The sequence below is a fragment of the Meriones unguiculatus genome, chromosome 3 (assembly GCF_030254825.1).
Source record: "Meriones unguiculatus strain TT.TT164.6M chromosome 3, Bangor_MerUng_6.1, whole genome shotgun sequence".
Lineage (NCBI taxonomy): Eukaryota > Metazoa > Chordata > Mammalia > Rodentia > Muridae > Meriones > Meriones unguiculatus.
Genome location: NC_083351.1, coordinates 165584576 through 165596136, shown reverse-complemented (window position 1 = coordinate 165596136; position 11561 = coordinate 165584576). Strand labels below are relative to the sequence as shown.

Genomic DNA, 11561 nt, shown 5'->3' with positions numbered 1-11561 from the left:
AAAAGAAATAGTATCTAGAAGAAAACATGCCATCTGCTCTTGTGAAAAGTCTGGCTGAGAGGAGAGCGGGACTTTGGTAGCAGCTTAAGGGTGCTGGAGATTATGAAAAGCAGCTTTGAAACCACATGCTTCTAGACCACACAGAGGAAAAAAGACAGAGAGTGAAAACGGAAGGAGAGGGGATGACCAGGAGGGAATTCTCAGAGGATAAACAAACACCTTGTGCAGGGAGTGCTGGGGGCTCCTAGACAGTTTGCTCCCCCTGAGTGTATGCTGAGCGCGAATCTGCCCCTGACAACGCCCTTTCCTTTTGTCAGCAAACACCTCCCTTCCCTCGGATCTGCTGTCCAGTGTCCTGCGGGAGCTCCACGCCTCAACCATGGGAAGCAGCAGCTCATCCACCCAGCACCACTTCGCTTTTCAGAATGCTGAGAAAGGTAGATGCTTTCCTCCTTCAGAGCCAGCATCGGTACCCAAAGCCCTGCTGAGTAGGGTGGACCTCCTCAGGATGAAGCAGAAAGCTATTAACGTGTGCTCAAGCTCAGCAGACCATCTGGGTTACAGAGTTAAAATGTCCCCCGCATTTGCTGTCGTCTCTGGGTTTATCAAGGCTGCACACAAATGGGTGAAATGATGACAGGCAGAGAGGGCAATGAGAAATGCTGCTGTATGCCAGGGTCATCAGGGAGAAAAACTAATGCCCATTATTGGAACCCAACAGTCTAGAGCGGTGGTTCTCGACCTTCCTAATGCTGAGACTCTAATACCATTCTTCTTGAACCCCAATTATAAAAATTATTTTGTTGCTATTTCATAACCGCAATTTTGCTACTGCTATGAATCATAATGTAAATATCTGTGTTTTCCCATGGTCTTAGGCTACCCTTGTTAAAAGGGTGTTTTGACTCCCACAGGCTGAGAACCACTGAAGAATTTAGTTTGTCTGTCTGGGGTCTTTTAAAGCAGGCACTCACTGTGGAGCTCTGGCCACCAGCAACTTGCTAGGGGCCAAGCTGCTATCAAACCTGCCACAATTCTCTTGCCTCTGGCCCCCAGGTCTGATATTGTGGGCATGTACCACCACATCCAGCCTCCAGCAGGATTCTAAACTTTATTCCAAAGACATAAAGAACAAATGAATTCAAAACAAGGAATTCTATATCAATATCTTCATCTCTTTGGAGCACTCTCCTGGCTTCTGTGAAGGAAGGATTGAAAAGAAACTAAGTTTTAGAGCTACTAATAGCATCTATTTTAGCTACGTTTACATAGATCTGACCAAATACCTAACAGAACACACTATTATTATTATTGTTGTTATTATTATTATTAACAGGGTCTCACTATGTGACCCTAGATGTCCTGGAACTCACTCTGTGAACTAGGCTGTTCTTGAACTCACAGAATTCTGCTTGCCTTTGCCGCCCAAGTGCTGGGATTAAAAACGTGTGCTACTACACCCCTCAATGTATTTCTTAGAATGAGAATGTTAGGTGTGTTAGGGTTATTATTGCTGTGATGAAACACCATGATCAAAGAAGCGCGGGGAGGAAAGGATTAATTCAGCTTATACTTCCATATCACAGTTTCCCATCAAAGGAAGTCAGAACAGGAACTCAAGGAGAGCTAGGACCTGGAGGCAGGAGCTGATGCTGAGGCCATGGAGGGGTGCTGCTTACTGGCTTGCTTCTCACGGCTTGCTCGGCCTGCTTTCTTATAGAACCCAGGACCACCAGCCTAGGGGCGGCCCCACCCACAATAGGCCCAGCCCTTCCCTGTCAAATACTAATTAAGAAAATGCCATACAGGTTTACCTATAGCTTGATCTTACAGAGGAACTTTCTCAATTGGGTCTCCTTTCTCTCTGATGACTCTAGCTTGTGTCAAACTGACATGAAACTAACCAGGACAGTAACATACACAAGATGGCGTCCTTGCTGTCTTTCCAGTTTGCATCTCCTTCCCAGCATCCTCAGACCCAACTCTTATGTGTACAGAGTAGTGCCTCATCACCTGAGCTTTCGCTCCCAACTACATTGCATAGCCACAGTCAATGATGACTTAAAAGTACTGAAAGAAAAACCCCAGAAATAATTGATCATTTAAACGCCATTCCATTGTGAAGAGCGTGATGATTTCTCACTTACTCTAGGTCTTTCCCAGGAACTCGACTCATTTCTTTGGCCTGAGAACTCAGGCTGTACCTCCTGTCTGCCCTCTGGTCACACAATCAAATCAACTTCTCTATGGAAATGCTTCTTTCCTTTTTTGGTTTTTTTGTTTGCTTTGTTTTCAGAGACAGGATTTCACTGTGTATTTCAGGCTATCCCGGAACCCACTTCGTAGACCAGTCTGGCCTCAAACTCACAGAGATTGTCCTGCCTCTGCCTCTTGAGTGCTAGCACTAAAGCTATGCATGCACCACCACTGAGAGAGTCTTTTCTTGTTAAGAGGTGATTCATTTATTTATAATGTGTGTACATTTTGCTTGCATGTATGTATTGCTCAGGTACATGCTTGATGCCTGTAGGGCCAGAAGAGGGTGTTAGGGCCCTGGAACTGGAAATACAGGCAGTTGGGAGCAGCCATGTAGTTCTGGAAACTGACCTGGGACCTCCGCAGATAAGGACAGCTGAGCCATCTCTCAGCCCCACAGTTCTTCTTCCCAAGGAATCAGACTTTGTTTGGCAATGGGCCAGAACACTAGCACACAGGCGCTGTTACTCTGATATGCCAAAGAGAAGCAGGAAGGAGTTTCTTTAGGTCATGAAAAGGGTGAATTTTCTTGACTTAGTGGAAGAAAATAAAAAGCATATGTGGGCTTCATTACCAGTTGTGGTTTCGGGAATCTACAGACAACGGCAGATGCCTCCGTTCAGACAGGGGTCAAGGTGAGATGAAAAAAGATGAAAACATCAGCAAGCGGAAATCCAATAAACCGCCAGTGCTGTTAGTATCAGTCATGGCAGGAAGATGGTGAAATGGGCATGGGCAAACAACCTCTGTGACCAACAGTAAGATAGACGCCTCCTCCTGACATTTCCGGGTAGTGCTGTCCCCCCCCCCCTCCAACCCTACCCCCACTCCCCAACCCTACTCCCACCCCCACCCCCACCCCGTACAAACGGGGTCTGCATACCACGAGCCCCTCCTCCCTGCCCCGTCCCCAAGAGCCCCCATCACAGGCTCGCATCTCCATCCGTGTTGCAGCCTTCAAGGCAGCGGCCTTGATCCAGAGGTGGTACCGGCGCTACGTGGCCCGCCTGGAGATGAGGCGGAGATGTACCTGGAACATTTTCCAGTCTATAGAGTATGCCGGACAGCAGGACCAGGTCAAGGTATGTGGAGACGCCAGCGGGGACGGGGAACGGCCCGCGGGCCCTGGCAGCAGGCCTGGTGCTTGAAGGTGCAGCTGCCCGGACTGCTCCTGGACTCTCTTTCCCTCAGTCTTAAAGCTAGTCTCGTCTGGTTCTTCCACAGCTCCATGATTTCTTCAGCTACCTTGTGGATCACTTCACCCCCAGCAGCCACCACGAGAGTGAGTAGGAGTTGCCACGTTTGTCCGCTCTCCTGGACTATCAGAGTGTCGATGTGGGTGGGGCTACCGAGAGGGTGCGGCTGGGAGTCTGGTGAGAGGTCGGGACTGAATGAAGGGCAGGGTAAACTTTTAGCCTAGGCCCTCCTGTAACCATACCCGGAGACAAGAGTTCAAGTGCAAGGAGTTGGTTGACTAGGCGCGGCAAACACTGGAAGCGGGCGGAGTGGAGAGAGAGATGGAGGGGGTGGAGAGGGATACAGGAAATGGGAGAATAGACTACTATCCAGCAACCCAGGAAGGCTGGAAAATAATGGAAAATGAACCTCCAGGCAGCAGGACCTTGGAACAATGTCAGTCTGGGAGTCCCTGGTTGAAGGCCTCTTAGAGAGAAGGATGGGGGAGGGGCGGCGGGGGTTGACACCTTTCTCGTCTGCCACCCAGGGTCCCCTTCAGTCCAGAAGGGAAACCCTTGGCCTGGACCTTCCGAGACTGGCAGCTGGGGGAGGCTGCAGTGTGGGGGATGGTGACCCGCTACCGTGCCCGCTGAACAAGATGACTGGCCTAGAATCCTTTCCTCCCTGGCTTTGCCTTGCTCTTCCTCCTGCCGTCACAGGCCTCTGCGTTTCTGGACTTTCTCTGACCCATCTTTTGATTTTTAAAAAGCATTTATTTTTAAGTCGTTTCTATGCACGTGTGGATGCAGGTGCCTGGGAAGGCCAGAAGAGGGCAGCAGATCCCCCCATTGTGAGACGGATGTGGGTGCCGGGATTCTTAACTCGAGTGCTCTGGAAGAGCAGCAAACACTCCTAACAGTGGAGCCATTCTCTCTCCACCACCTATCTCTGGTGATATTTTCAAAAGTAAATGATTGTACCAACACAGAAACGTGACCTTCCTCCTGTGTCCCTTATTCATCTCACTTTGGTTCCTCTGTGATATCCTGGGCTAGAGCCTATGCCACACCAGCTGGGTCACCCCTCGGCATTAACGGTCCTTCAAAGTCTGTTCCTAAGCTGGCCTGCCTTTGTCCTCTGTGTCTGAACTAGGAGACTTCCTGAACCGCATGTTCACTGAGGAGAGGTTCACCCAGGATGTGGAGACAGAGGAGGGCGGCGACTATGAGTCCATAGAGGTGCCAGACAGCTACACAGGGCCGCACCTCTCCTTTCCTCTTCTTCCTGACCATGCCACCGCCCTGGTGGAAGCTTTCAGGCTGAGACAAGTAAGCTGAAGCGCAAACATGGGTCCCTACTCATATCTGTGAGTAAAGGCAGACCAGACCAGCCCTGGAAGTGTAGGCAGGCTCCTGTGGCCCATCAGCCAGCCTCTAAGATGGAAACCTTTGCCATTTTGTTCATTCAGCCTGCAGGCAGCTAGCGAGGAGTGTTGGGAGGCTGACACTGATCAGGCCCTGGGGATGCAGCTACCCTGAGCCCCTGACCTATTAGTGGGGTAGGAAGTAATAAACTAAAGAGTCCATATGTGGTAGCACAGGAAGTATTGAGAGCTGAGGAAGAGTGGGCGGGGAGAGAAGGCAGTTTTGCAGAATCCCAGAAGGAGAGCGAAGGTCCAGGTGCTGGGGGATGCAGCTGAGATCTCTGGGAACGATGTTCTGGGTAGAGGAACAAGTATTAAGGCACGGAGGCAGGAACTTCGCAGGCTGTCTGGGGACCTCAGGAAGGCCACTGTGGTTAGCAAGGAGGAATCCAGGGGACAAGTAAGAGTTGCGGTGGCAGAAGCAAAGGAAGGATATTCCCGCTTGCTCTTTAAAAACGGTCACTGAGCATCGGAGCCTGGCGGCACATGCCTTTAATCTCAGTATTTGGGAGGCAGAGGCTGGCAGATCTCTGTGAGCTCAAGGCTAACTGGGTCGGGACAGTCAGGGGCTGATAGTTAATATTACCTGTCTGGCGTAATAATAAAATTACAGCGCTTGCCAAGTTGAGACTGGCATGCAAGGTGAGGCCAGAAGCAGGGAGACGAGCCAGCAGACAATGGTCCAAGCAAAACAGTGTCTTGGTTTGAAGCCCCGGTGGCTCAGAGATCACAGTCCTTGTGTTCTCTGACAAGATGGAAGCAGTGCAGATGCTGTCTCTCGGGAATGTCAGGATTCGTTCCCACCATCCATGTATGCTCACTAATTCATACATTGCTACTACAGTCACGCACCGCTCCCAGAGGGCAAAGAAAAGGGTTATAGACTAGACAGCAAAGAGGAGGCAACTCAGTGCTTCCACAAGGGACAAATGGGAGAGGAGAAAAGTGGAAAGGAAAGCAGAGTTGAGTGAAGCATCCACAGTTGACTGGGTTCCTTTGGAGGTCTGGGGTGGCATTTTTGGTGACATTCGCCGGCAAAAGCGGGGCCTGATGGTGCTGTGTCGTTGCATCCCGCCCCTTCCTCCTGGTAGCAGCTCCATGCCCGCTACGTCTTGAATCTTTTGTATGAGGCCAGAAAACACCTGGCCCAGCTACCGAACATCAACCGGGTCTCCACCTGCTACAGCGAGGAGGTCACAGTGTGTGGTAAGTGCTGGTGGGAGCCGCCATTCCCTGGCTGGACACACTTCGGAAAAGCCTACCGCAGAGAGGGGACAGGAGAAGGAGCTGAGCCAGAGGGAGGAGAGATAGCAGGTGAGCAAGCTCAAGCATCTCCCCTTCAGCTGACCATTCACGTACTTGTCCCTCACTTACTTAAGGAGACGTGGTCCAGAGCAGTTCTTAGTGACTCCAAGTTCACACTCCACACTAGGAACAAAATGGCTGCAACAATCAACCACAAACAAACAAACCAGAAACCCCACCCAGCCTTTTTATATGAGCAGACATTGTATTTCTGGGTACTTGGGAAACTTCAAGGCTTACAGAGTTATTATTTCCATCCTGCACATGCCTGTCACAGAGAGACCATTGTGCCGAATGGTCTTCTGTCTGCTCAGTAGCATCCATGCAGACGGAACCCCGCCCTCCGCCCCCCCCCCCCCAGGGAGATGCAGGCGATGGGTATGAACCGGTCCAGTGGCTAGGTCTTGCTCACCCTGCAAGCATCTAAAATGTAAAAATCATTGTTTTCACATGTGGGAAGGAGATTTCTTGTTAAGGTTTGGATTTTGTAAATTGTCTTGAACAGTCCCCCAACACTGGTCCACAAGTGAGTGTCAGCTTCTAACTGAAGTGCTTTAAGGCCCCAGCAGTGCCTTGTACTATTCTGCCCCACCTTTGCTGCAGTAACAACACGAGTCTTTACTGTTTGTTTTCTGCTTTTCAATAATAACTGCATTTGCAATGAGGTGACATCAAAGCAATTCTCTCTAAATTAGTAGGTTTCTAACTTTGTCTGATACTTTCAGGCAGGCACAGTATTTTTCTTGTTAAAGTAAGGGTCAGCATGAGCTAAAATTCTTTTTCTTTGTTAGGAGATCTACATGGCCAGTTGGATGACTTAATATTCATATTTTATAAGGTATGAACATTCAAATTAAGTTGCATTCTTGCTCTGAGGCTTATTTTAAAAGCTCAGGTATACTCTCCATTACACAAATGCTTAGCCATTGCTTGTATTTAGAAATATTTATTTTATTTGTGTAATTTTTTTGTTTTGTTTTGTTTTATGCCTGCACGTATTTCTGTGCACTGCATGAATGTCCAGGAGAGGGCACTGGACCCCTTGGAACTGGAGTTACAGATGGTTGTGAGCCGCCATGTGAATGCTGAGACTCAAGCCTGGGTTGTCTGTAGGAGAGCAGCCCTTAATTACATCATGATTGTAGACCCCTCCCACCTCTCCTCTCGATTCTAACCTCCCTCCCTGTTCCTCTCTTCTCCCTCCCCTACTCCTCAGAGAAGGGGACCCCACTCACCCACCCCAGCATATCAAGTCACATCCCGACTGAGCGCATCCTCTTCCTCTGTGGCCTGTCCAGGCGGCCCCCCACCAGGAGGAAGGGATTGAAAAACAGGCAACAGAGCCCACAGCAGCCCCTACTTTTAACTGCTGGGCCATCTCTCAGGCCCCAAATGCCTATATTTCTATAATATTATTTTTAAATGACATCGTGTGCTTACATACCAACACATGGTATAAAAGTCAGCTTTGCTTTCTATTTTGCTCTACTTTTGTAAATTTTAGGCAAATCCAAATGTTAGCTTGATAAGCAGTTGGAAGCGTTATTGTTATTTAGTAACTGATTTTCTATTTTTCCAAATAAAGAAGATCATTGTGGAAGCATCCAAAGTTTGTTTTTATAATCAATTTGTTTTTATATCAGTTTTAGCTATAAGTAGAACACATGACAACGTACATATGTGATATTTTATTAGTACAATTACTTTGTATGTGTACTGAATTTTCAAATCATTTTATAAATTATATATATGTTCTTTAAAAGGCTTTTAAAAAAAAAAATAAGGTCTCATGTAGACCAGAATGGCCTTCTTTGACTCACTTTGTAGCCCAGACTGACATTGAACTCCTGATCCTTCCTGCCTTCCTGTGATTACGGGTGTAGGCTACCTGGCTCAGCCTGGTATTATCTTATTTAACCCCTATGAGTCCAAGGCAGTCGCTAGCACTATTATGGAACTTGAAAGTGGCTTCCATGTCACGAGCGCAGCATCCATTGGTCCAGGCCACACAGCAATGCTGTGTCTCTGCATCAAGCGTCAATTTTGATGGACATCTCCAAACCTCAGCTCTTTGGGAAGGGAATAGAACACTGTGGGGGGAAATAGTTCCCCTTTTGCTGCTATTTCCCATGTGGAGAAAGCAGGGATCAGAGGCCTGGCTATGGCTCTGACTTAGCCGTCACGTGCTGCCTGCTGCCTTTGACCTAATGTTCTCTTCTCTTACCCCATGGGCTCTCCGTGGACTCATCTCCAAATGGAAGAACGGTCTACCATCGCCAGAGAGGGCGTACGTGTTCAACGGTGACTTTGTGGATCGAGGCAAGGACTCGGTGGAGGTCCTGATGGTTCTGTTTGCCTTCATGTTGGTTTACCCCAAAGAGTTCCACCTTAACCGAGGAAACCACGAGGACCACCTTGTGAACTTACGGTACAAGCCCAGACCCGCCAGCTGTTGGGTGCTTCCTTTCAGCTGTAAAATGTTACCTCTCTAGAGTGCCCTACTTTAGAGCCTTTTAAACACAGTTTTCCTAGGGCTAGGGTTGCAGCTCAGGGATGGAGCTCTTGTCTAGCACGCACAAGGCCCTGGGTTCAATTTTGAGCTAAAAATAAAAGTTTTTTAATTTATGAAAGAACACACGCTATATAATATTTTTTAATTCCATGTTATTTTACCATTGGAATAAGAACATTACATCTTTACATGTTAATATCTTTAGCTTTAAACAATAACAAAATTCTTTAAGCTTGTAAACAAAAACTCAATTCACACAGGGTAGGAAATCTAGATAAACAAAAAGAAAAGAATTCTAATGTCTCGTAATTTCTCCACCCAGAAATAGCGACAAAACTCTGAACTTCTTGGTGATTATTTCTGCCTCTGTTTTGCATGTCTTGAGGGCACACGAACAGAATAAACATTTTTATGAGACGCGATGGCGCCCTGGCTTCTGTCACTAAACGCATCTTCCCGTGTGCTTTGCCTCTGTGCGCAGATACGGCTTCACCAAGGAAGTGATGCATAAGTACAAGGTCTGCCCCTCTCAGCGTCTCGCTACCCCTTCACCCCGATTCCGTGAAGCTGAACATCCTGCCGGTGTCGTTTTTCAGACGCACGGGAAGAAAATCCTCAGGACCCTTCAAGACGTCTTCTGCTGGCTCCCGTTGGCCACTCTGGTTGACGAGAAAGTCCTTGTCCTTCACGGTGGGGTCTCCGACAGGACTGACCTGGAACTTCTGGCTAAGCTAGACCGGCACAAGGTACTCAATATGGCTTAGCCTCTCACCGTCTGTCTAGCTTCAGTGTCGGTGTGAGGATCGGCACTGTGAGCGCTGAGTGTGGAGAAAGGGCTGAGGGTCCACAGCTGTCCCTGGGGAGCAAGTGTGCCTCGATCCGTTGGCAATGTCTGTCACAGCACACAAGGGGACACACAGCAGCCAGCGCTGTGTTTTTGCCATTCTTCATCAAGGTCGTTCTAATCACTGCCCCTTATCACCATACCAGAGGGGCCTCTAGCTCACAAATAATTCCTATCTGATCGCCTTTCACTAAATTCGACCCGGGTGCATTCAGCACCCAGAACACGCAGGGAGGGTGCTTGCTTGCCACATGCAAAGTCTACGCTGAGGAAGCATGAAAATGACCCGGAGACCGTGTCTGTCCTCCAGGTGCCTACAACAGCTCCGAGTGCTGGCAGAAGGGTAGGAAGTGATGTGGTGTGGAGCAGAGCTGATGAGCAATGGCTTTCCGTCGTCCCTTTGACTTTAGAAATCGAGACCCGGAAAACAGAAGCTTTGCATCTCTTTCCTAATAACTCTTGTACTTTTCACTCACCTCATGCAGCCCCCGTCCAGCTGTCCCAGGTATTCTCTGCGGAGCTTTCCTGAGGCGCCAACTCTGTGTGTCTGCAGTGGGCCTGGTCGCATAGGAAGGACAGCATGCAGTTTTCGAGCTTTGAGTCTTGGAATTTTCAGTCATCAGGTGACATGGCAACTTTGTGCTGTGACACTGTCTAAGGGATCATCTTAGGGTGTCACCTCCAAGCCTTGATCCGAATTGCCAAGAAAATGTGCTGCTGTACCCAGGGCCTGCACACTAGGGAGGAAGGAGAGGGGGAAACAGTGTTCTTGCCCCTTCCAAAACAATCCAGAACTTGCACAGACTCCGCTCCCCTCCCCGCATGGGACTGTGGCTACATAGTGACCCCCCACACTTGAAGGGAGGCTGGAAATGGCATGTTTTGTGGTTGGAGGTCTGTCCAGCAAGAAAGTTGCAGTTTCCATTCTGTGAGAAGGAACAGGAAGACAGGTCTAGAAGGAAATGGTAGTCTTTGCCACAAAGTATGCAAGTAAGAAAGAGTTACTTGAGCCTGGCTTGAAAGGTAAGGCAGAAAAGGATAAAAATCCTGGTTGTGTTGCTTGGAGTCTGTGACCTTGGACAGGCTAACCTGTATAATGAGGATGTGAATGAGCTATATTATTGGCATTGTGAAGATTAAATGCACATATGTCAAACGTGTTATACACGGCTTATAAAATTGTGCTTACATTTGGCACGGGCAGAATGGTCCAGACATCGGTGTTTAATGTCTCTCTCTTCCTTGTGTGAACAAAGCTCTATAGCAACATCCCAAAGCCTCTTAGAAACTGGGAATTTTGTCTTGCTGACCTGCCACTGCACATCATGATCCAAGATGGCTGCCTGAGCACCACTTGCTTCTAGTAAAAAGAACAGAAGAAAGAAAAGGCACACTCTTTTCTTCTATGGACATTGAGTGGCACCCAGGGTTTCTTTTCCTTTGTTGCTCACAAGAATGTGTTCAAACCGCAAGGAAAGTTTGCAGTAACAGTCTCTCCCAGGGTGCCCGTGCCTAAGGGTGAGAGAGAGGAAGACAGGAGTGAGTTCGTTTGTAATGTGGCCTCCCAGATTTCTCTGCAGGCTTTTCCTCCACCACAGAGAACCAGGTTCACGGTACCTGGCTTCCACACTTAAGTTACCTCGGAGTCCAAGGTTTCTGTACTTCTGTTCTGCCTATCAGGGTCAGGTGTGACTTCTTGCGATCCGAAGACCAAGAGACAAGTTATATACCACTGTACACCCAAACTCAATGATCTAAGAGGAAAATGATAGATTTTTGGTATATGCTGGTAAGAGAGCTCTGTAGCACTCACGGGCTCACTTTCTGCTTTTGGGGCATTGCAGCCTTTCAAGTTTGTTTGTTTGTTTGTTTGTTGTTGTTGTTGTTTTGTTTTTCTGAGACAGAGTTTCTCTGTGTAGCCCTGGCTGTCCTGGAACTCTCTCTGTAGACCAGGCTAGCCTGGGATTAAAGGCACGCGCCACCACATTGTTTTGCTTTGAGTTTGGTTTTGTTTGTTTGTTTGTATTTTGGTTGGTTGTATTTGG

At 48.3% G+C, this 11561-nt stretch overlaps 1 protein-coding gene across 1 annotated transcript in view; it reads left to right on the top strand.

Moving 5' to 3' along the window:
- The first annotated feature begins 379 nt into the window (after positions 1 to 379).
- The window catches only part of Ppef2 (protein phosphatase with EF-hand domain 2), a 25234-nt gene continuing 14052 nt past the window's right edge, over positions 380 to 11561 (top strand). Inside the window, exons 1-9 of the mRNA XM_021648646.2 lie at positions 380 to 437; positions 3211 to 3338; positions 3481 to 3538; positions 4585 to 4760; positions 5947 to 6061; positions 6952 to 6998; positions 8422 to 8588; positions 9154 to 9190; positions 9269 to 9418. Of these exons, the coding sequence (XP_021504321.1) occupies positions 380 to 437; positions 3211 to 3338; positions 3481 to 3538; positions 4585 to 4760; positions 5947 to 6061; positions 6952 to 6998; positions 8422 to 8588; positions 9154 to 9190; positions 9269 to 9418 (936 nt within the window). The remainder of the gene's footprint in view (positions 438 to 3210; positions 3339 to 3480; positions 3539 to 4584; positions 4761 to 5946; positions 6062 to 6951; positions 6999 to 8421; positions 8589 to 9153; positions 9191 to 9268; positions 9419 to 11561) is intronic.